This window comes from Saccopteryx leptura, chromosome 1 (assembly GCF_036850995.1).
Source record: "Saccopteryx leptura isolate mSacLep1 chromosome 1, mSacLep1_pri_phased_curated, whole genome shotgun sequence".
Taxonomy (NCBI): domain Eukaryota; kingdom Metazoa; phylum Chordata; class Mammalia; order Chiroptera; family Emballonuridae; genus Saccopteryx; species Saccopteryx leptura.
The window spans coordinates 315,103,443-315,128,898 of NC_089503.1; the positions used below are offsets into that span (position 1 = coordinate 315,103,443).

General features: G+C 47.5%; 1 protein-coding gene across 2 annotated transcripts in view; it reads right to left on the bottom strand.

Moving 5' to 3' along the window:
- Window positions 1-25,456, bottom strand: part of SCUBE1 (signal peptide, CUB domain and EGF like domain containing 1) — a 137,141-nt gene that overhangs the window by 109,725 nt on the left and 1,960 nt on the right. For both annotated transcript variants that reach the window (XM_066358614.1, XM_066358613.1), the window contains exon 2: window positions 23,496-23,627. In XM_066358614.1, the coding sequence (XP_066214711.1) occupies window positions 23,496-23,627 (132 nt within the window). The remainder of the gene's footprint in view (window positions 1-23,495; window positions 23,628-25,456) is intronic.

Sequence of the window (25,456 nt, forward strand, 5' to 3'; positions counted from 1 at the left end):
TCAATCTAAATGTCCAAACAGTGCAGGGCATTTAGCAACTGTTGGTGGTCCCAGGGTGGGGACATGACTTAGGTTGCGTAAGTAAGATTGAGGGATAGCACTTTTATTTCATGCTTGGGTAAAGGAATTTTCTCTCTCTCTCTCTCTCTCTCTCTCACTGTACTTCAGAAAGAAGTATGCAGGTATCTACTCCTGAAACACATACAAGCCCATTTAACAACCTTTGGCGTAGGTACCCTAACTTCATTTTATGGTTGATCAAACTAAAGTGCATGGAGGCAAGGTAATTGCTTAAGGTCATGCAGTAAGTGGTTGGTCAAGGATCAGAACAAAGGTCTTTAGGTCAACAAAGCCCCTTTCCTTTCTAATAAGTTAGAATGTCCATGACATGCCAGGCATTGGCAAAGTACTGTATACATGTTATTTCACCCTTAGCACATTTATACCGTGTACCAGGAGAGAATTATCCACTCATCCAAACACCCATTCACCCTTGTGTGTGTGCGTGTGTGTGCGTGTGCGTGCGCGCGCGTCTGTCCAAATACCCAAATAGCCAGCCAGCCATGCATCCCTTCATTCAAACACCTGTCCACCTACCTATTATCTACCCAGGTAATCACTGCATTAGTTATCCATTCAAATACCCACCTAGACATTCATGTAAAAGCTGTCCATCTAAATATCCAGTCAGCTTATCATCCTTCTATTCATCCAATCACCTGCTATTCACCCATTCATTAATCCAGCCAAATATCCACCTGTACATCTAAACATGTAACCACCATCTAAACATTTAGCCAGACACCATCCTCCTAGTCATCTAAACATTCATCCATACAAACCTTCATTCATTCATCCATCCATCCATCTATCCACATAGCTAACCACCTATTCATTGATTCAAACACCCACTCATCTCTCCAAACACATACCCACATACATCCAAATACCTACCCACTCATCTCTCTATCCAATCATTTACTCATCCATCCTAACATCTATTCATCTACCCATCAATTCCTTCAACATCATTCATGTAAACTCCTTACAAAATATATACAATAAAAATTTCAAAAAGAAGACATTAGGACAAAAAAAAGAGATGAGGGTTGAAGAATAAAGAAAAGTTGGTGAAAATATGCAGAAATACAACCAGTAATTCCAGCACAATTTCAAAAGGTAGACCACAAATATGGCTCCGAGCTTCCTAGAAGCCAAAGCCAAGAAGGATACACAATCAGTTATGGAGTCACCACATCCGTAAAATTAACTAAGATCAGCTATTTTAATGGTAGTAAAGTCTGAGAAAAACGTTTCTCCCCTGATTATAATAATCACACACCTTACTTTGCCTGGCATAGTTCCAGTTTTTTTCCTGTTGTCTGGGTATAATTATTAATAGCATACTTTTTACCATCAAAATTATAAACTATTTGATCACTGTATCCATAAGACATTATAAAGAGAACATTGAAAAGTCAATAAAACAACTCTAGCCTGTTCCTTCCTTTACTGCTCATAGTGTAAGCCACAGTAGATACTAATGGGCTAAGAGTGCAGGAATGCTTGGTGCTCACATCTCTTCCCATAATCCATCCCCAAGGAGTTCCCCCCACATTTGAGTACCTCCTAGGATGATCAGTTCCTCTCTAATCCCCGGGCCTGAGTACTCCTCCAGGCTTCTGAGGCCAGCCAGCTTTACCTCAGCATCCTGGGCAGTGAACATCTGCTCACAAATGAGCCACCCCCCTTATTTTCTGTGTCCATGCCTTGAATTTTTGTTTTTTAAGATCATGTGAACCTCCTCCTTTAATACATAAGAGATAAGCCACAAACAAATTAACTAAACAAAATCCCTGCCAAAGCAAATGGATTTATCACTGTAATAAACCTATCCAAGACCCACTAGCCCTGGAAGAGGCCCTGCAGGCCTTCACGCTGCACACAGGCTTTTTAAGAACCATTTTTTAAGAACCATTAAAGCCAGATAAGGAGGAGGAAGCAGATGGGTGGGGAGAGGGTAAAGTCATGGAGGAAGGCAGAGCCGAGCTCTCTGGATGTTCATTCCTTTTTTTTTTTTAATTTTTTTAAAAATTTTATTTATTCATTTTAGAGAGGAGAGAGAGAGGGAGAGAGAGACACGGGGGGGGGGGGGGAGGAGCTGGAAGCATCAACTCCCATATGTGCCTTGACCAGGCAAGCCCAGGGTTTCGAACCGGTGACCTCAGCATTTCCAGGTTGACGCTTTATCCACTGCGCCACCACAGGTCAGGCTGGATGTTTATTCTGAATGAACCATTGTAGGTTGAATTGTGTCTACTCAAAAAAGACATGTTGATGTCCTGACATTCAATATCTGTGAATGTGACCTGATTTGGAATCAGGTCAGATATAAGATATAGAATCTTTACAGATATAATTAGGAGGAGGTCATATTGGAGCAGGGTGGACCCTACTCTAATGACTGGTGTTCTCATAAGAGGAGGGAGATTTGGATACAGACACACAGAGAGGATGTTAGGAGAGAATGTTGTAAGGTACCAAAACGCTGAAAATTGATATTGATATTCTGGGAGGAAAGGTCAGGCTTCCTTATCAGGCTTTCTTGTCCCATTCCCTCCTTTAGGGAGGGGAGGGAGAAGAAGGTAGAAGTTTCTGGCTTGCAAGAATAATGGGTCATTCAGTTTTAATATAAAATAAAGGTTAACCAAGAAACTTCTCTTTCAATAGGAGGCAGAATTTACATACCACCTTGCATTGATTGTAGTTCCGCCCCCTTCCTGGAAGCTTGACAGCAAAATACCTCTAGGTTAACAAGGGAAGATGAACCCTAAAAGATTTGTAAATGTCTTTGATTGTGTTACCTTAAAAGTCTTAATGTTTCTGTGTATCCCCTCAACAAATGTCAGCCCATGCCATGATGTCATGCTCTCCCCCGCCCGTGTGTGATCAAGGGTATATAATCAGCCCCTGAACTATTTTGGGAGCTGCACAATTTGGGCCTGCAGATGCCCCGTGTCAGCCATATGCGGCCGGCATATTAAAATTTCCTCCTTTAATAAAACTCCAAAATTTATCTGGACTGGGTGTCTCTATGTGGACTCGATGAAGTGAGGCACAGTGCCTTTCAGAATCTGGGGTGCGGTACTTTATAACATATGAGGGCTTATCCGGGATCCAGTGTTTCGTGTCACTGGATAGAGACACCCTGAATCGGCTGGACTCTCTGCTGAGCTGCTCGGCCCCGCTTGAATTTCTAGGAGAGGCGCGCCACCTAAGACTTTCCAGGGCTCCTGATCTTCCTGTGGGGTCCAGACAGTTTTGGGGTAGATGGCTGCCGGTTCCCAAATTTGACAATTTGGACAATTCAGCAGAGAAAATTGAGGAGGTAGGTAAAGCAACTCTTTTTGCTTAGCTGAATTTTCTGGTGTGGAGCCAGTAGGCACGGCCACCATCACAGCTGCCTGGCCCATGCAGGTTCGCATTGGATTCAGACAGTCGGTAAAGAAACAACAGAGCCAAAAACTGATGGGCCATCATCTTTAATCCTAGCTTGCACCTGGCGGGCAAGTAAAAATACACACTGGGCTCCAAAACCCACTCACATTCAGTGCTCACAAAGCTACTGACTTATTCGATTTTCCTAGAATCAAAGGTTTCTAGCTCACCAGACTTATTCACCTCTGTTCCCCACTCCTTCCTTCTCACAGATTTTGGACAATGATGGGGGTGGGGGGCGGCTTTGCTGGAAGCACTCCCCTGCCCAGAGAGGCTTTTCCCACGGCTAGAAATAAGGCCGAGGACATTTTGCACTTTGGGCAAAGTGCTCAGAGACTGGTGAAGTGTACCTTTGTGATTGTTGAAATGTATGATTTGTGCTGTTGTAATTTGTGTAATGTGCCTAATTTCCTTTCCTTACACAGGGATGCCGGTGGTGTAGACTGTGGGTAGTAAAGTGAGCATAGGGGTGGATTGTTGGGCAGATAAAATATATTATGCTCACTTTGTTAAAGATGGCGCTGCCCACGTGGAGGCCGTCGCCCAGGTTATATTAATGTGTGTTGTGGGCGGGCTGTGGACAGGCAGGATCCTTGTAGCCTGGAGCTTGGTTTTGGGATTAAGCCTTTCCCACTCTTTTTGATGTGGGGTGATGCAATCCCATCATGCCTCAGAGAAGTGACTTTGTATTAGAAACTTACCCTATTTTGTATATTAGACTAAAGGTTATGAATCTACACTATAAAATGGGGGCAGACGGGAGTTTGCTCTCTCGGTTCTTGGGATTATTAGCATTAGAGAAGAAAGAGCAGAGAGGAGAGCACAGAAAGGCCACGTGGATTAGGCTAGGAGAAGCCGCCAAGATGGCGGAGTGTTGAGTGAGAAGCCAGTTAGTGCAGAGTTTGTGCAGGGAGAAGGAAGGAGATGAGGAACAGAGGTGAATAAGGCTGGTGAGCTAGAAACCTTTGATTCTAGGAAACTCGGATAAGTCGGTAGTTTTGTGAGCACTGAATGTGAGTGGGTTTTGGAGCCCAGTGTGTGTTTTTACTTGCCCGCCAGGTGCAAGCTAGGATTAAAGATGATGGCCCACCAGTTCTTGGCTCCATTGTTTCTTTACCGACTGTCTGAATCCAATGCGAACCTGCATGGGCCAGGCGGCTGTGATGGTGGCCGTGGCTACTGGCTTTACACTGCCCAACATCTGGCTTCCCTTTGAACTCTTGCTTTTGCTTTTATGTTTGTAACTAGTTTGTAGTCTGTGTCGGACTAGAATGTAGGTAGAGTGGATTTGGGGTCTTTGCTGAGTTGTGACTCCGGGGACATGGAACCCCGGTGGAAGTGGGTAGGGCTTTCAGAACTGTTTTGCTGGTTGTTACTAGTTTGTAGTCTTTATGTTTTGAACAGGAACTGCCGCGAAACAGACCAGATGTGGTCGTAAGTTCGCGCAGGCTCTCCAAGACCGAGACGTCAGTGGGGAGTTTTAGTGGTCCTGCTTTGGGTTTTGCTAGGAGAGGGACTTCTGGTTATACTCTGGAGGGACAATTGGTGAGGACTGAGCCCTGCTTCAGGCTCCTGGGGATATCTGTTTGTACTTTAGAAGAACATTAATGGGAACTGAGTGGACCAGGTCCCCCAGTTCTGCAGCGGGCCTTCAGAGACATCAGTTTCTCTAAGAGAGGTATTAGTAGGAACCTCATCCTACCCAGGACTTCCAGAGGTATCTAGATGAGGCTCTCGGTAAAATGCCCAGGTTTTGCTAGGAGAGGGACTTCTGGTTATACTCTGGAAGGACGAGTAGTGGGATTGGGTCCTGCTTGAGGCTCTCTGGGATATCTGTTTCTCTATAAGAGGTACTGGTGGAGACTTCATCCTGCCCAGGACTTCCAGAGGTATCTAGATAAAGCTCTCAGTAAAATGCCAGAAGTGGGGACGTTGTGTCTATCTCTAGGAAGGCTAATGGAGGTTAAGTCCATCTGGGATTAGTCAGTCTTGCATCACACTGAATCAGTGGAGGCTGAGCTAACCTGGATTGATTAATCTCAACCCAAGACTTCCACGAGACGTCTCTTTGTCGAGATCTCAGTCTTTGTTTTTAAAGGTGTCTGTTTAGAAAACCCTGGTTTAAAGGAATCTCTGGTGCAGCCTGCGTGCACCTGAGAAGCCACGAGGGGGAGCCCTTTTCTAGTTGGTGAGGCACAGCACTTTCCAGCATCTGGAGTGCAGTGCTCTCCACTGAGGGGAACTCCTCCCTTGTCTATTGAACTTTGTCTTTGTTTGCCAGAAAAATTAGGATAAGTAAAGCATGCTCATTTAAACTTCTTGATTTGTGTGTATAAATCCTTTGTTTAATGTCTAAATGTATCTGTTTTAAGGCCTGTTTGAGTCTTTTGTGTTAAAATTGGAAGCTTCTGACTAAAAAGCAATCTTAAGTAGCGAACTATTACTCTCTTTGTTCTCAAATACTAGCTTCGGGGCACCCTAATAGGCAAGCCAAGGTTTCTCCCCTGAAGGAAGTTATTCTTTTCGGTTGGCTTCTTCCCCTTGTCTCGTGTAATAATTAATATCTCTATAATCAAACACCCTCTTATTCTGGGTGCTAGTTAATTATCTATCTTATCTTTCTTGATAGTGCACTAATTCTTAGATTCTCCTGAAACAAGTATCAGTTTTGTAATAAGTAATAGCAACTGGGAATTCTAATTCCAGGATAATAAGAACAGTCTGGAATATAGTAATTGGGAACCCAGGTTGTCCCGATCAATTTCCATACATTGATTGGTAGCTAAATTTAATAATGAATCCACCACAGTGGCTTAAAACATGCTCGATACAAAGCCGGTGCCACATCTTCTTGGTCATGCAAAATTTGAGTCAAAAACAGGGAAAAGAATAAGGCAAACAGTAAACAGCAAACCAAGAGACAAGCCCCGCCGCCTTCAGGTACACGGTTGGGTTAGGATTCAGCTTGCTGTGTGCAGTGCAGAGGAAAAAGAGCAATGAAGTAAGGGTAAAATAAATAAAATATAGAATAGAAATTAGTTTCAAATGTCCACCGGTGGACCAAAAGAGGTTTTGCTCTTTTAGAAATTCCAGGGTAGGGATAGTATTAAAAATTAAAACTTTCTTTAGAAAAATTGTGAAGGAAAGAAAAGGAATTTAGAAATTAACAAACCGTAGGTGTGGACCATGCTAGTTAATTGGCAGTTTCTTAACTTAAATGGCAACTCCAGAAGGAGTAATAGAATCATAAGTAATAGGATTATAGGGAATAAAATAAAAAATAAGCTGTGTGTTGGGGATGATTCTTGTTGCCCCCACTGGTGTAAAAATTAGAGAAAAATTCCAACACTCTCCTGCAGGACCAAGGGGATATCCAAGTCTTTCAGTTACGCAAAAGACATGAAGTTCATAAGGAAGACCCACAGCATTAACCATAATGGTAAAAACTGCAAAAGGGAATTTTCAGGGAATTGCGGGAATAAATTGGAAACCTCATATAGGCTAAAGCAACTCACTATTGGGAAAGTAATTTTGTGAAAATTGTATTTAGCTACTCGAAGCAAGGCAGTTAGTTACAGGTGGCAAATTGGTTCAAGTCCTGCTAGGGAGAAGTCCCATTACCTTGCTAAGGAGCTTGGCTACAAACTGTAGAGGAAAAAAAAAGGTAAAAGCGACAAGCTCTCAGTTCCTGGAGTCTGCTTCTCTCTCAAGCATCCACCCCGCCCCTCATGACTGACATAATGGTGTAAGACTGTAAGTTATAAATTACTATGGGTCAGAAGAAAGTTAGCTGGGTAGTTTATACCAAGAATCCCATATTGTGTAAAAAGTATTTTCCATGTTAAAATGTATGTGTTGTTGAAAAGGCCTTTTGTTAATTCTTTTATTTGCTGTTTTATAGCTTTGTGATATTGAAATCTTAGTTTAAATATTGGAACTTGTTAATAATGTCTTTTTATGTAATGTTTAGTTTATTATCGTTTTTTTGTTTGTTTTGGGTTTTTTTTTGTATTTTTCTGAAGCTGGAAACAGGGAGAGACAGTCAGACAGACTCCCGCATGCGCCTGACCGGGATCCACCCGGCACGCACACCAGGGGCAATGCTCTGCCCACCAGGGGGCGATGCTCTGCCCCTCCGGGGCGTCGCTCTGCCGCGACCAGAGCCACTCTAGTGCCTGGGGCAGAGGCCAAGGAGCCATCCCCAGCGCCCGGGCCATCTTTGCTCCAATGGAGCCTTGGCTCCGGGAGGGGAAGAGAGAGACAGAGAGGAGGGAAGGGGGGGAGTGGAGAAGCAAATGGGCGCTTCTCCTATGTGCCCTGGCCGGGATTCGAACCCGGGTCCCCCGCACGCCAGGCCGACGCTCTACCGCTGAGCCAACCGGCCAGGGCCTAGTTTATTATCGTTTTGAAACAGTATTGTTAAAATTTCTCTTGAATACTAATGTACTGAATTATTCAGCAGCGAAGAGACTCTGGAATTCTAAAGGAGGCACCAAAAAACCTGTTTTTCTTGATTTAATCCAGCTAATAATGCTGTTTTTTACTTTTTCCAGAGGTTTATATAAATAGAAAAGGACTCTCAAGCCCCTCAGCGAGATCTTCTGAGCATGGCTTTTAAGGTCTATAATGGCCAAGGTAGTAACAGAAAAGGCAAATAAGGCCCAAAAGAGGTCAGGAAATACCAGCTTTTGGCATACGCTCTTAAAGGCTCCAGCACCCAGAAAGGGTTTCATAGGATTCTATCAGGGCCCTGCTCCACAGTAGAAAGAAAGGTCATTGAACTGAGGCCTACCAGGCTTCTTGGCCCCACCGGGGGACACGTCTTTACTGTGGAAAAAGGGACTTGAGGAGGTAAGCTGCCCTCTTGCTCCACGGAGGGAAGGTTCAGTCTCTTCTAGCCCTGCTCCAGCTACCTGTGACCTGACCTTGCCCAGCATACTGGGATTTGCCACTGAAGGGTAAAAGGTGTCCAAGGCCAGCCACTGGCCCCATCTCACGACATCGTTCATGAGCCTAAGGTATTTCTTCCAAGTAGCAGGTAAACCGATCTCATTTCTTGTGAACACAAGGGTCATTTACTATACCTTGCCTGAATATTTGAGTTTTATTTATCCCTCGAAGATCTCTACTGTGGGTATTGACAGTCTGATTTTATTGCTTTATTTAATATATAGTGTCTCCGTTAGTCCTCTTGTCTCAATGCCCCATGCCTATTGTAGGCTGGGACCTGCTCATAATTCCAACTAGAAACAGTGGTCACTAGGATTTAAACTCTAGCTACAAAGTTAGAATGTGACCACAACTCCAATGCCTTGTGGACTTTTCCTGAATATGTGTAACTCCTGTTCTTTAGGACATTTCTCAGACTTAGTGAAATTACGTTAACATGTTAAGAACACTTGTGACTGTAAGAATTTTATTTTGAATCCTGTTATATTAGTTAGAATTTTATTTTTGTTTAATAATCTAGTAGGCTTTAGTCATTTTATTGTATTAAAATGCTTGTTATAGTATTTGTTAACATTAGCTATTTGAATTTTATTGTTAATTGTATATTTTTCCAGTCTGCCTCAAAATCAGAACATAGTAATTCAAATGAATAGATGCCACCCAGAACCAGTGGGGTCTTGGGACCCTTATTGCCAAAGGTTTATTCAAAACCAATTAGAAAAAGATTTTGCCAACAGGAAAGGAATAATTAGAAAAGCCAAATTTAGAATCTATTATAGAAGGCAGAATATCTGAATGTTTAGTTTATGCCCCAGTGAATACTAAGCAAAATAAGAAAACTATAGGAAAAAACAGGAAAAAAAGGAATTTTCCCAAGTAAACATTTAAAATAGACTTTAATAAAATAATTGACAATTGTTAGGAAATTGCTATATAAAATTCTTTCCAGGTTCAGCTTGCCCATTCTATCTAGTATTGGACCTGCATTTGTGTTCACAGTTTCAAAGCTAGTAGGAAAGAAACCCAATATTAATTAGAAACTAATTTGAAGTTACATTGTGCCCACAGGTACCAAAAGGTCCAGGCAAGTAAAATGCATGAATCAAATAGTAAAATAAATGTAACCACCCTTTCCCTAAGTACTTGCAGGATTTACAGGTTACTCAGCAAACTGTTCAAAGACTGTCCAAGAGGCGCTTCCAGCATTATATCACCCAAGGACTAACTTTCACGTGGACAGGTCCTACACTGTGATCCTGACCACTCCCACTGCTGCTAAGGTAGAAAAATGGCATGCCCTACCCCAACCACAAACCGGAAGCTGGTTGGTCTACTTATGGCAAATGTATGAAAAACTCACTAAGGACTTCTTTTTATCAGACTTTGGAAAAAGGGAAACTAGGGTAAAAGAAAGCCAACTTAATTGTCACTAAAGGTTAAGATTTTTAAAATTAAGAGTTCTGACTAAAGGTAAATTCTTACAAAGGCCAGTTAGTTTTATATAAATTGCAAAAAGAATTGTATAGTTAATAGGAAATTAATTAGTAATATGTTTCTCTAGTGAACTGTATTGCTATTAATGCTGTCTGTTAAATATCTGTTACATGTTATAAGTTAATAACCCTAGACAACAGCCTCATACTCTTCAGTAAACTAAGTCAAGGATTTGACTTAGGAAATAGAATCAGTGGGGATTGTTGTAAGGTACCAAAAAGCTGAAAATTGATATTGATATTCTGGGAGGAAAGGTCAGGCTTTCCTATCAGGCTTTCCTGTCCCGTCCCTCCTTTAGGGAGGAGAAGGAGAAGAAGGTAGAAGTTTCTGGCTTGCAAGAATAATGGGTCATTCAGTTTTAAATATAAAATAAAGGTTAACCAAGAAACTTCTCTTTCAATAGGAGGCAGAATTTACATACCACCTTGCATTGATTATAGTTCCTCCCCCTTCCTGGAATCTTGAGAGCAAAATACCTCTAGGCTAATGAGGGAAGATGAACCCTAAAAGATTTGTAAATGTCTTTGATTGTGTTACCTTAAAAGTCTTAATGTTGCCTGACCAGGAGGTGGCGTGGTGGATAGAGCATCAGACTGGGATGCGGAAGGACCCAGGTTCGAAACACCGAGGTCGCCAGCTTGAGCGCGGGCTCATCTGGCTTGAGCAAAAAACCAGCTTGGACCCAAGGTCACTGGCTTGAGCAAGGGGTGACTGGGTCTGCTGAAGGCCTGAGGTCAAGGCATATATGAGAAAACAATCAATGAACAACTAAGGTGTCACAGGAAAAACTGATGATTGATGCTTCTCATCTCTCTCCATTCCTGTCTGTCCCTATCTATCACTCTCTCTGACTCTCTGTCTTTGTCTCTGAAAAAAAAAGTCTTAATGTTTCTGTGTATCCCCTAAACCAGGGGCCCCCAAACTTTTTACACAGGGGGCCAGTTCACTGTCCCTCAGACTGTTGGAGGGCCGGACTATAAAAAAAACCTATGAACAAATCCCTATGCACACTGCACATATCTTATTTTAAAGTAAAAAACAAAAACAAAACGGGAACAAATACAATATTTAAAATAAAGAACAAGTAAATTTCAATCAACAAACTGACCAGTATTTCAATGGGAACTATGCTCCTCTCACTGACCACCAATGAAAGAGGTGCCCCTTCCGGAAGTGCGGCAGGGGCCGGAAAAATGGCCTCAGGGGGCCGCATGTGGCCCGCGGGCCGTAGTTTGGGGACCCCTGCCCTAAACAAATGTTGTCAGCCCATGCCATGATGTCATGCTCTCCCCCGCTCTCCCCCGCCCATGTGTAATCAAGGGTATATAAGCAGCCCCTGAACTATTTTGGGAGCTGCATAATTTGGGCCTGCAGATGCCCTGTGTCAGCCATATGTGGCTGGCATATTAAAATTTCCTCCTTTAATAAAAATCTTCAAAATTTATCTGAACTGGGTGTCTCTACATGGACTCGATGAAGTGAGGTACAGTGCCTTTTAGAATCTGGGGTGAGGTCTTTATAACAAGAACACCATGGGAAATCACAGACGCACAGAGGGAAGGGGGCTGTGTGGTGATGGAGGCAGAGACTGGAAAGAGAAAGCAGCGTGAGAAGTAGGCGTGAGTGTTGCTCCCATTTTACTGATGCAGAGGCTGAGGCACCGCAAGGCTGAGGACACTGTTCCCAGGCCCCCACTGGTGGCTGTGTTCAAATGCAGGCTCTGTCCTTGTTGGAGCCAGATCCTCAGGGCACATGAGACAAATCTTTTAAAAAATGCTTCAGGCTCTAAAAAGTTATTATGGGGAAAAGTGCAGAGGGGATATCATACATCAATACTTCCATTTCCAAGGTCTGTACCTACCCTCGAGGTTGAGGGGTGGTAACAAGGATGGGTCCTATAGGTGGAGAGAGTGGGGAGGACAAAAGATCTGACTGCATGCTGAGGATGAGAAGTTCGACAGCTCCCTTAGACATCCCTGACCCTTCTCCAGCTTGGATTTATTTTGAAAAAGTGAAAACTCAGGCTCTGGCCGGTTGGCTCAGTGGTAGAGTGTCGGCCCGCCGTGTGGAAGTCCCGGATTTGATTCCTGGTCAGGGCACACAGGAGAAGCACTCATCTGCTTCTCCACCCTTCCCCCTCTCCTTCCTCTCTCTCTCTCTCTCCCCCTCCTGCAGCCAAGGCTCCACTGAAGCAAAGTTGGCCCAGGTGCTGAGGATGGCTCCATGGCCTTCTCCTCAGGCGCTAGAATGGCTCCAGCCACAATGGAGCAATACTCCAGATGGGCAGAGCACCACCCCCTGGTGGGCATGCCGGATGGATCCGGGTAGGGTGCATGCGGGAGTCTGTCTGACTGCCTTCCTGCTTTTAATTTCGAAAAAATACAAAAAAAAAAAAAAAAAAGGTGAAAACTCAATTCCCAACAGAAAACAGCTCCCAGCATTCAACAGAGCAAAGGCACATGACAGGGGCCCCACTCATTATGGAAATTTTGGAAGGCCACACAGTTCTGCTTTTGCTCTATTAACACGGCAGTGTGCACACGATCCCACAGCCGCAGTTCTGTGCCAGCAACACTGGTTTGGAACTCGAGTGGGGTGAGTTTTTTTTATCCCATTTAACTCTAAATTGATTCTTGATGCCCCCATAAAGTATATATTTATTTATTCTGTGGTGGCTAGGTTCTATAGCAAGATTCTATTGCAATGAATCAGAGCTCCATCTCATTTTATTTTAATACTATTTCAGGGCATTTTGGTAAAAATCAGGACTGATTGGAAAAACAAGGATTAAAAAAAATTGAATTCTAGTGGTAAACAATATTATATTAGTTTCAGGTGTACAATATCGTGATTCGACATTTATGTACCTTGCAGTGTGAGAAATGAGGGTTTTTAAAGCACCCCACCACCCCCTCTCAGAGGTCATTAATGCAAATGTCTCCTCACTTCCCCTTGACGTTGGCATTTTTCTCCACATTCCTTGCAGACAGTGGAGACCAAATGCTTGAACAAAGACCCCCTTCGCTGGCTGGGCGCTAGCACGTCTTCCCCTTTGTCTGGGGGCTTTAGGAAAATCACGCACTCCTTAGATCAGGCACCCATTCTGGGAGAGATGTATGGCTTAGGAAGTTGAGTCCTTATTGGTGAATAAATCTTAATCCGGTTGTTGGGTAATTATGCTTGGGAGAAGGTGGTTTGGCAGGGCTGCCTAGCAGGAAGGATTAAGCCCCCCAAGCCCCACCCCGTCTCCAGTGGCACAGGGTTAAGCTCTAGGTTTGTAATGACTGAGTAATGAGACCCGCTCTCTGTGGACCCCTGGCATCCATCGATCAGACTCCCCTTCTGCTGAGACAATGCCAGAAGTGGGCCCAGCAGTTAATTATGGGAAAGGTCAAAGGTCACACAAAACCAACACAAATCTATAGACTTTTCCATTCCTAACTGCACACATTGACCATGGCTCAGCCAAGGGCTGGGAAGGTCCTCCCCCATCTAGCCCCTGATCCAAGACAACCGTGGGTTTGGGGCTGTTTGCTGACCTCTCCCAGCAGCCCTCATGGCTTCAGGCTGCTACACTTCTGCTAACGCTGTTTCCTCTGCCTGGGCTCCTTCCCCTTCACAGACATCCACATACTTTTGCAGACGGAGCCCCAGTATCACCTCCTCCCTGAAGCTTTTGCTGATCCCTGGGCAGACAGGACTCCTCCCCACCCTCTGGGCCCCACTGTCCCCTGAGCAGAGAGTGTCATTACTCTCGCTTACTATGGATGTGCCCCTGACACTGTGAGTTCCATGGGCAAGAACTGTGTCCTGCTCAATCTAAGCCTCGGAGGCAGCAGAGTGAACCTGACAGCAGTCCGCTCCGCGGTGAAGGAGTCGGCGGCCACCTGTCGGCAGCCTCTGCTGGCTTGCTTGCACAGCGTGGAGGAGGCAAGCGGCCATCACATATGACCACTCGGAGAGGAGGGCCCTGACATCTTTGTTTTACAGCATGGGAAAGCTCAGAGAGGTTATCTGTCCTGCCCAAGATCACACAGCTTGTGCAAGTGCAGCCAGAAAGCAAGTCCGGCCACCTGACTTCAAAGTCAGTGCCAGTTCAGTCACCGAGGACCACCAATTGTAGGACTCTATTTATGTGAAGTCTCCAGAAAAAGCAAATGTATTGTGACAGAAAGTAGATTAGTGGTTTCCTGGGGCTGGGGGGCTGGGGGCTGGAGAGTAATGTCTAAGGTTGGGCCGTGCAGGGTTTCTTTTTAGGGGTAATGCAGAGTTTCTAAAATCGATGAATGCCCAACTTTGTAAATTACTAAGAGGCATTGAAGTGTACACTTTAAATGGGTTAAATTGTATGGTATGTGAATTATCTCAATAAAGCTGTTTAAATTTTTAAAAGTTCATGCTGTCAGCTTTCTTATCCACTGTGCTGGCTGCTCCGGGGGCCCTGCCTAGATGCAGGGAAACTACAAGGATGCTCACTGTGAACCCACCTCAAATGCTACCTGCCCAGCGTGAGCTCCTGGTGGGCTTCATGGCTCCCATGCACCAGGCGGGACTTGCCTACCCCCCACCCCCCAAATAAAAACAGTTAATGACTCCCTTTCTCCCTCAGAAACATCCCGACTCCTTCTCTGGGGGCTGTTCCCAGGCTCTGGCACTAGGACTTTTGGATACTGAAACAACCTGGTCAAGGGAAAGCTGACTCACTGGAGTGTCTGAGACGGAAGTGGGCAGGGACCCTAGGGCTCTGCTGGCCCAGAACTGAGGACCCCAGTGCCCCTGCGATTACGAGCATGGACATTCTCCTGTCCCCTTAGTGAAAGGTGGGGGGATGCCCTGAGCCCTAAACTGCAGGCTCTGAGGGGCTGCTCTACAGGCCCAACCTCCCGTGAATTCAACAGGAGAACAGTTAGAAACATGTCATTATCACAACACTCGGAATGGGTAAGCTGGGATCCTAGAGCTCCTTGGATGCACCCCCTGGATTTCATAAAGGGGTAGCTGGATCCAGACTGGGAATTGAGGGCTAATCTTAGTAAATCAGGCTGACACAACTTGACCCCAAGACTCCCAGCTCAGGTGAATTTTTTACCAACAGTAATAACAAGAGCTGCAGAGGCAAGTCCCCACTGGGCACTGTCTAATGGCAGGTGGCTAACCCTCTCAGGGGTCCAAAGGGGCCTGGGATCTGGCCCCAACTCTGAACTTTGCAGTCAGCACACTAAAGCCCAAAAGGTCCACAGACCTGCTCAAGGTCACACAGGGCTGGCACCCAGGTCTCCACAGAATTATCCCCAGCTCTCTGCCCCTAGACATAGGGGCCCGGAAGCCCGGAGAGGAGGCACGGCAGCTCCTGCTGAGTGTAGTGCATCTTGGAGACCTGGGAGGAAATAGGATGTGATCAAGCCCAGCCGCCATTATTAACCAGGCCAAAAGTATAGGCTGGTCGGCTCGGGTTTTCAGCTGTCTCTTCCCAGGGGCTGCAGCCCGGGCCCATCTGGAGGACCCCCTCAGAGCACCCTCTGAGACCCTCTGACCTTGCCTACACACATGAGCCCTCCGGCCCGCTCTGTCTCAGGTCTTTGGGGAAGGCCGTCATCCATTTCAGTAGCATTCAAAGGCCAACAGTCCCCAGTTTATTTTCTTAGAAATAATGGTTTTTTTCTGGTTAGCATTCCTCGGATGAAAAAACAAATAAAGCCACTGTAATAAGAAGCGGCCAAGAGGAGGCAAGAGGGCCCGCAGGAAGGGGCAGCAAGGAGCCTGCTGTCTGGGGAGCTTGGAGATATGGGGGTGGGGGTGGGGGCAGAGACCCTCTAATCCCTAGGAGAGAAATTGGGATTTGGAGAAAAAAAAGAAAGCTTCAACACACTCTCAAGTACAACTAATCCACTTTCCCTCCTCCAGCCTCTGCTCAAATGTGCACGCTGCGAGGCAGGTGCCTCTGCCGCCACGGGACAGGTCAGGAGCCGGGCCTCAGGGGGCTGGGGCCGCTCGCTGGATACTCCAAGTCTGCAAAGACCAGAACAGGTCTCTGCGTCCTGGCTGCAGATGCCTCCAAGGGTCGTCCGAGCTGGAAGGGAGGGACGTCAGAGGGCCACTGCCGCTCTGCTCTTAACTTAGCCCAGATGACGCCTCCAGGGAGCCCTCCTAATGGTCTTCCCTTCTTGGGCAGAAAGAGACACTCTTGCTTCTTCACCCCCGCTGACTCTGGTCTGTGTCCCATAGCGGCACCTTCCACCCCTGCTGTAATTGCATCTTTGCTACCAACCAGTACAGCCAGGAAAACATGTCTTGGCCCCAGCACCATGCTTGGCACAGAGTAGCCTCGACCCTAAACTGAATCTGGTCCAGCGGATGCATTTTACAGGTGGGCAAATTAAGGCTCAGATGGTGAACTTGCCTCCAAATGCTAAAACGCCCATAGTATAAACTTTTCGTTTTTTTTTCTCCTAAAAACAGACATAGGCTCCAAGAAGCCTTAACTCTGCAGCAGAGCTGGGACTGTGGCAATCAACACTACCTAATTGCTAGCTGACAGCAACTTGGAATTTAAAGTCACATCCAATTTCTTCCTGCCCGCTGGTCTGTGGGACCGGAGCCCTTTCATCTCTGTCCAGGAGGCACATGTTAGCACCCATAATTGCAAGTTTTAAGACTTGAAGAAGAATTCCCCCTCCCTTCCCAGCCTACCTCCTACTGCCTTTCCTGGCCTCCCAAAAAGCAGAATTTTATCTGGAGTTTCAATAAAGTGTGTGATAATGATGATGAAAATGATTTAATAAGGTCATAGGCATTATTCTCTAAAAAGGCCAATTGGTTTTAAGACTTTTTTTTTTCTTTCTGATGTTAGACTAAATGGATCACTGGGTGTGTTATTAGGAGTTTTGTTAAAGCAGTTAATAGCATGCCCTGTAATCTACCTAACTTCAAGTGACTGACAAGTAGGCCCCCGGGATATAAAATTCAGGAAGTGACTATTTACATTCATTACACACATGCTAATTTTGTGATCTTCCGTGCCCATAAGGTTGTCTTTTTCATTTTCCTTTTTACAAAAAAAGGGGGAAATAATAATATGGTTGATATACCGTGACCAAATCAAAAATTTATTTCCCCCAAGAGTTTTAATTATATAGCATTTTCGAAAAGGCCTGAGTTGTAACTTGCAAGTGGGATAAACCACTTGAGTCAATGGTCTAAAAAATTAAGTGCACATAGAAGGGGTGCTGAGTGGAAGGGGTGCTGAGTGGAAGGGGTGCTGTGTGGAAGGGGTGCTGAGTGGAAGGGGTGCTGAGTGGAAGGGGTGCTGTGTGGAAGGGGTGCTGTGTGGAAGGGGTGCTGAGTGGAAGGGGTGCTGTGTGGAAGGGGTGCTGAGTGGAAGGGGTGCTGTGTGGAAGGGGTGCTGAGTGGAAGGGGTGCTGAGTGGAAGGGGTGCTGTGTGGAAGGGGTGCTGAGTGGAAGGGGTGCTGTGTGGAAGGGGTGCTGAGTGGAAGGGGTGCTGTGTGGAAGGGGTGCTGAGTGGAAGGGGTGCTGTGTGGAAGGGGTGCTGTGTGGAAGGGGTGCTGTGCACTGGCTCGGGCTGAACAATGATTAGCCAGAGGGTCTCAGTTATTTAAACAAGCCATTTGAGGGCATTTGCTCCTCGTTTGGGGCCTGGTCCTGATTATAAAGGAGAGCTTTTAATTAAGTTTAGTAAGACCCAATTCAAGCTATAATTTGGTCCTTTTCCTTAGCCAACGTCTATGAAAACAAAGCAATTAAGCTTAAATGAGCTGAGCATTTAAAGGGGATGAAATGTCCCTTCCTCATCCCTGGCCTGCCCCCTCTTCATCCTCAGGCTGCCCCCTCATTAGAGTGAGCACAAACAGGCCCATCTAATTCAGACGAGAAGGCCAGAGCAGGGCTGGCCCTGGCAGCTCTCTTAATGTCCATGCATACGGGGTCTGGTGGACTGGGGATGCATAGGCTTAGCTAAATGAAAGGGGGAGGGGAAACAGAATATGCAAAGGCCCTGGGGTAGGAAGGAGCTGGCAAATCTTAAGAACTGAAAAAAAAAAAAAAAAGACAGTGATGCTGAGGTGTGTGGTTAGGGAGCAAAGGAGAGAGAATGACAGCAGCTCAAAGTGGTTGGCTTAGTGCTGGGCAAGCCTGACTGTCATCTCCTAGTTATGTAATGTGCTTTGAGAGCATCACATTCAGAGGGCCTGGCTCAGATGAGCCAGTGGCAGTAAGGGAGAAAGGGTTTTTGAAGCCCCCTTGAAGACTGAATAGCTAAGGACTCCTCCCACTTTGTTGAGGCAGGCTGATGGAGGCCTGGTCCTCTGCTGGGATCCCATTGCTGACCAGGATTGAAATTCAGGCTCTGCCACTTCTTCTAGGTGACCTGGCTAGAGACTGACCTCCCTGGGCCCAATTTGCCCAACCTAACTCTGCTACAGCTCTACACCAGATGTCCCTTCCTCTCTCAGGCCTCACTTTTCTCATCTGTGAAACCTCCAGAGTTTGGGAGGTTCTGGAAGGCCTTTCCTTTCTGATATCCTTAGGACTGATAATGCTCAATCACTGTTCACCAACACTAGCTCTGGACCCAGGCCTAAGTTAAGTCACATAGGTTATCACAACACAGTGTAATAGGAGCTCTGAAAGAAGGATGTTTAGAGGTGACAAACAGCTCACCTGTCTGGGGTGACAGGGAAGGCTTCCTGGAGGAGGTGACAGTTGGGACCCAGCCATCTACCCTTTCACTCAACAGATTCCTTCCAAGCCCTGTGCTAGGCCTGGCGTTGGGGTCTAGGGATCAGTTGTATTGGTCTCAGACCATGCCCTTGAAGGGCCCATATTACAGGAGGACATACAGGGAAACAGAAATGTAGGGTGACATGGGCCAAAATGGAGGTGTGTCTGTGTCTGGTGTGGTCATCCGTAAAACACAGGGGTTGCCTTGGACACCTTTTAACATTCCTTCCAACTGTGCACACTCATGAGTTTACCTTCAGTTACTTCAAACTTTGTCAAGATGCAAATCATCACGAAAACACTGACTTATCCTCAGCCTTGCTCACAGCCTTTTCCATCACTCTGGGGCGCCTCAGTCTGGCTACAGGAAGCACCCCATTAAGCTGATCACACAGAGCCCCAGTCTGCTCCCCGGACATGAGTGGCTGTACATGTAGAGACCCAGTCATTACCTCACATGCACCAACTGCACGGCAACATGGCCTTGAAGGTGTGCTCAGAAACCGTCTGCAGGATGGGGTCAGCCTGCCTCAGGTGCGGGGTTTGCTAGAGGACTTTTCACAACCAGCAGGAGTTTCAAGGTGACACAGTTAAGGGTTAAAGAGGCTCAGTCAGCCCCACACAGGGCTTCCCACAAGCTGGGACCATTTTCCGTGAAGAAGTAGGGAGACTGTGGGAGCCTCATGCGGCCAGCATCCTCGCTGGGAATTCACCTCTTTGCTTGTTCCAATAAACAGCACAGTCTCTCAGATCTTAGGACAGGGTCCTCATTTCCCCCCAGCACGCCAGCTCAGCCTCTGCACCAGCCCACACCCACTCAGGGCCTGCAGACAAAGGGCCCCAGGAGGGAACACAGGTTTCATCTAAAGTAGAAGTGGCTGACCAGAGGGTGCGGTGATGGATTAGTGACATCCACTGTAGGAGGGGGCAGTGTATTTGTTATCCCTGGAGTAGGTTTAGTGGAACAAAGAAAAGCCTTTTGTCACTTGTCGTTTTTATTGCACATTCGTGGTAGATGATCATCTGTGCGTGGAGTGCATGGCACACATGTCGGTGCGTCTCTATGGGGACATGAATATATGCATATGTTTTATCTGTATCATCGATGGACCACAACGCCACATGTCCCAGCCACTTTAGGTCCTGGGAATTGCTGGAAACAGACAAAGCCACACCCATTTTCATGTACTGAACATTATGATCATCAATATGATTGTGGCATCAGCACCATCACTACCACAATCACCAACATCATCAACATCTTAACTGTCAATATCACTATCATTACCAATGTCATAATTATCAATATCAGCAGCATCGCCTTCACCTCGGTAACAGCAGCTAATGCTGCCATAGCGTGTCTATGTGCCAGGCTATGCTCACAGACTTTCTTTCTTTCTTTTTTGCTTACAGACTTTCTTTACATTAATTCATTCAATACTCACAAGATCTTTGTGAAGCAGGGATGTCCATTATCTCTATTTCACAGACAAACAGAGGTTAAGTAGCTTCTCCAAGCTACCCAGGCAGGATTTCAACCCTTGCAGTCTGGCTTCCAGGTCCCTGCTCTACCCATGAAGCTCCACTGAATGTGCCCTGTTGTTACCTCTGCTCAGAAGAGAGAGCAGTTATTGCGTGAACCACCCGCAGAGAAGCAATGTGGAGGCATGGGCCCACCAACTGTGCTCTAGTCCCACCTCAGGAAGACCCCTGCCTTCTCAGGCTTCTGTTTCCCATCTGTAAACCAAGAAGTGAACATGTGAGTGATCTCCAAGCTCCCTCAAGCCACCCCTCCAGCTGTCAAAGGCTCCAGAAGGCCCTGCTAGTCCTCCTGGGGAAGCCAGCGGGGGATCTGATGGCCCCTGGGTGAGCACTCCAGCAGGCTCTGTGGACTCTGACTGATGACTGTCCCAGGGATGAGAAAACCTCAGTGCAAGTGGGACAATGTCCACTCAGGTCCCCAGAACCCACAGCAGCATTCACTCACAGAGGGTTTTGGGAGAAAGGGGCCAAAAAGCATCCTCCTGCCAGTTCCTGCCAGTTATCCTCCATGTTGTTAATATGGCCACTCACAGGCACTGACCTACCACCCATGCGATCCTCACTTGTTCAGTAACAACGTCCACCAATGTAATTTCAGCTCCCAAAGCCCAAGCTGGACCGTAAACTCCTTGAGTGAGGGGACAAGGCTGCACTATAACTATCACCTCTGAGGTATGTGGCACTAAGCACACTTTCCAAAGGTCTTCGCCACTCATGCCATTCAAGCCTGAGAGCACAGTGAGAGGTAGTGAGACTAGATGACAATGACCATGACCATGTCGTAATGGTACCATCACCTATACAGGGAGCATGTGCTGGCTGGGTATTGAGTGACTACCCTTAGCCAAGCAGTGCGGTTGGCAGGCCCCGGGACACTGCGTTGCACTCCATTCAGACTTCAGCATGATCTGCATGGGGAGGCTCGGGAGGGAAATGACTACCTAAACTTTCACGTTGCAGGTGGCTGGCAACCCAGGACCAGTCTCGTCACTGCTGCTCTCTTTCACTAGACAGGGTCAGTATGACACCATGGCAAAGAATGAGTCCTCCTGGAACCAGCAACCAAACTTCCCATGATGCCCTCACATCCGTCTGGGCATCCTACAGGCGGCTCATCTAATGTGAACTCCAGTCTGGGCAAAAGAAAGCCAACTCAGACTGACCATTTCCTGCATACCCGTGCTAGTGTCAGGCCTGCCCCAGGAGCAGGGGACACAGAGACAAACATGAGAGGCTCTCTGCAGTCAAGGAGCAACGTGAGCCCGAGTTTGATTTCAGCATGGTGACCACAACACCAAGCCCACGGCAGAACCCCCAGGAATGAGCGCACAGTTCGTTGGGGAAGCAAGACACAAAATTACAATCCAGAGTCAGAAGTTCTATAGTGGAGGGTAGTCCAGGGGCTTCTGGGAGCAGAGTAGGAACTCACAGCAGCTGTGCATGGGTGTGTGTGTGTGTAAGTAGAGGTATCAGCAAAGGCTTCCCAAAGGAGAAGCATGATTAGAAATCTAAAGCATGTTTAGAAATTAGCCAGAACACAAAGGGTGGAAAAGGAGCTCTAGGCAAAGGAAAACCCGAACTGGGGCTCAGCAACATGGAACGCCCTGGTGTGTGCATGTGTAGCCAGGACATAAATGGCATTCAGGGTTTCAGGAAGTGAGGGGCAGAGGCCGGAGCCAGGCTGGAGAGACAGGGAGGCCCCTGGCAACCCCTGAGGCACAGTTGCAGCCTCCTCCCCTCTCGTACTCACGCAGAGGACGCCAGCCCATCAAGCCAGCCAGTGTGACTCCAGAACGGGCTCAAGCACAGTGGACAGCTAACAATGGACTCTGGAGGATGTCAGGGAAACAGGCAGGCAACCAAGTGTGGGCCTTCTGGGCAGGGGCCGGAAGGAGGGGACCTAAGGACCTGGGCTGCAGGAGGACAAGCTGGGTCACTGGCTCAAACCAGCAGAGATGGGGCTACCTTTGGCCCTCCCTTGCCAGAGCGCTGGGCCTGACATGGGGAGCAGAGGTTCTGAAAATAGCGATATAGCCACACATGTACCACCTGGAACCACTGAGCTAACTAACCTCCAGGCCTTGCCAGCAGCTAGGCCAGCGCGTGCCACCGGGCTTCTGGCTGATGTCCTGCTCTATCTGCCTCGAGCCTGGCCTCTTTCCAGAGGTCTGTGGGTAGGCGCCAGCTCCCCCCTCAGGCTCCTGATCCTCAAGCAAGGCCAGGATGTGGCCAAAGCAGGCATGATCCAGGCCAATGTCATCTGCCCAGCACTCAGCCTTAAGCAGATGCCCAATGAATGCGATGGATAAACACTGTCAGTGTCCCAAGGAGCTGTAGCTGCTTCTTCTGCAAGTCTCCAGCTCTCATGAAGCCGCAGACAGAAGGAACCAGGCACCATCTTGTTATCAGTGTCACCTTCCTAACACAAATCTCACACTTGGAAAAAGCCGGGGGCAGGGTTCAGTGAGAAGGAAACAAGATGTTCGAGAGCTGTGGAGTATGCATTAAGAGACCCAGTGGCCATGCCACCAAGAAAACTGTGGACCTTGCAGAAGATGCTTCTCCTCTCTGAGCCTCAGTTTTCCTCGCCTATAAAGTGGGGACAGGCAGGGAAGATTTGGATCAATACTTCTCATCCAGGGGTGCACATCAGTCATGTGCTGCTTCCAGCCACGGACATCGGCCCTGCCCCAGATCTGCAGAGTCAAAAAGACCACATAGACCCTCTAGACAAATGCTCCCAAAGCTTCTATCCAGTTTGGAGAGACCTGGCTACAAAGTCAGCGGACGCTGCTCTTTTCTCTCTGATGTTCAGCCTGCCAGGGGCAGCGTCTAGTGCCAGAGTGTCAAACCAGCACCCCAGGTGCAGGGAAGAAAAGCTGGACAGACAGACAGTACAAATCCACCAGTCTGTGCCTGAGCTCTCGTCCCTGAGCCGTCCCCACAAATGCTGTGGTCAGCTACTCACAGGATCTTTGGAAGCTGTAAGTTACACAGGGTGATTTTGGATTTGAAGTTAGGGACCTTGAGGTGTCACCCTAGGCCTTTGCCCCACACACATCCACTCAGGGACAGATGGACAAATACATCATTCAATGCTTCATCTTAATTTCTTTTAAAAAAGTTTCAGACACAGGGAGAGGGAGGCACCCCATGACTCCAGAGAAGCCCCTCAGGTTTCCCAGGAAGCCCAAAGCCTCCCTCCCGTGGATTTTACACAGGGACTGAGCCATGGTGGCTGCAGGGTCTGGCCAGGAGGGCTGGGCTGGGCTCACCTTCACACTGCCTGCCTTCCCCCTTGTAGCCTGGCTTGCAGAGGCATTTGTAGGACTTGGGCGTGTTCTGGCAGATGGCGTCGATGTGGCAGTCATCTGTGCCCTCCGAGCACTCGTCCACGTCAACTGCCCCTGTGGGAATGGATGAGGGACATATTGGTGAGGTGTGGCCCCGGAAACGAGCAGCGATGGTGGAGCAGGGAGCTCCTTTGCCTCCTGCCATTCATTGATCATTGGGGGTAATTAACAGTAACAGCTGTGACATGATAATCTTGTGTGACAAGTGGCGACTGGTAGCATCTTTGGGGCAGCGACGCTCTACCAGGATACCAAAATGCTGGTTCCCACTTATTTTCACAACTCACCAAGCCAATCTATTATTCCCACTGAAGAGATGAGAAAACTGAGGCTGAGGAGCACAACAAGGAAGAGCCCCTCTCTGTATGTCTTGCTTTCTCCACAAGCATCATTTTAACCCCACCCACCCCTTTATTACAGGGTTTAGAGCCAGAAGCATCTCTGGGGGAATTTAAATCCATCCCCTTTGGGTTACAGATGGGGAAACTGAGGTTAGCATGGTGCCATGCACAGAGACCAACCTAGGTAGCCCAAATAGGTGATGTGAACATGGGGCCTCACCCAGCCCCTGGGCTGTGGAAATGCAGGATTCTTCACGTGAGTCCCACACCCCAGCCTGCAGTGCTCCAGCAGTGGAAACATGCCCTCAGTTGGGCTCACTGGCTCATCATGGTCCTCATCTCCCCACTCTCTCTCTTCTCCACCTCAGAAATCTAGGTGTGAACCTAATTCTCACATCCCAACTTCCAATGTCAAGTTTAGTCTAGGTTCTGAGGGCTCTTGGCATGCCTCATCTTCCACCCCCAAAAACACATATACACTGTCAGTCTGGAACAGCTGTTTGGCAAAATAATGAAAAATAGATTTGTGTATCTGTGCATACAACCCCAACATACACACACACACACACCCTCAGACAGGGAGAGAACCCTTGGGGCACAGGAGAGAAGAGCCAGCAGAACCTCAGCTATAATGGAGGTTAGAGCCGAGGAAACTGGGGCCCAGGGAGGTCTGCAGTAGGTGGGTGGCTCTTCAGGAGCAGAGACTAAAGCTTAGGTTCAGAGCTTGTCACCATGTCATGTTACCTCCAGCCAGCTATGAATGACATACAGACAAATGACAGACAGACAAACAGAGGGACCCAGAAGGGCTGTACAAGGAACTCTGCAGCCACAGACACCCAGGGGGAAGCCTGGTATGTCCTTCTCTCTTCATGCTTACAGCCTCCTGCTGGACTGTCTGGTCCTCAAGAATGTCTACTCTGAATCAGTCCCCTGGTTGGCATCAGGGTTCATAGTGGGGCTCAGAAAACCAGTGCTGCCCCCCACCCGACTCCTCTCTTGTCCTAGTCCTAAGGCTCTAGCCTGCCTGCAAAGGAAGAAGCATCAAAAAGAAACATGGAATCACCTTCATGCACGCACGTGCGCACACACACACACACATATACACACACAGACATATGCATGCACATGCATGCGTGCACACACAGCAGGTGGCATCACTTTTCAGGGTGGTTGTGTCTGCTCAGGTCAACAGCCCATTGTCTACAGCTGACCAAAGGAAGGTGGAACAGGGGCCAGGAGGCCAGAGCCAGCCGTCAGTGTCCAAGGGCCAGCAGGACATCGGCCCGCAGAACATCCCCTTCTGGGGAAGTGATGACAGAGGGACCCCTGCACAGGGGTGGAGCAGCCTCAAAGGCAGGAAGCCAGAGGCCAGAGAGGGCTAATCTGCATCCTTCCAGGGGGGGAGGACTGGGGCCTCTTCTGAGACAGGACCAGCAGGGGTAATGGGCCACAGATCTTGTTCTTCCCACTTCCTAAGGGTCAGTGCACAGGAATGAGGGAAGGGAAACTGTCTGGGGCTCTGGAGCCCCTTGCGCCTCT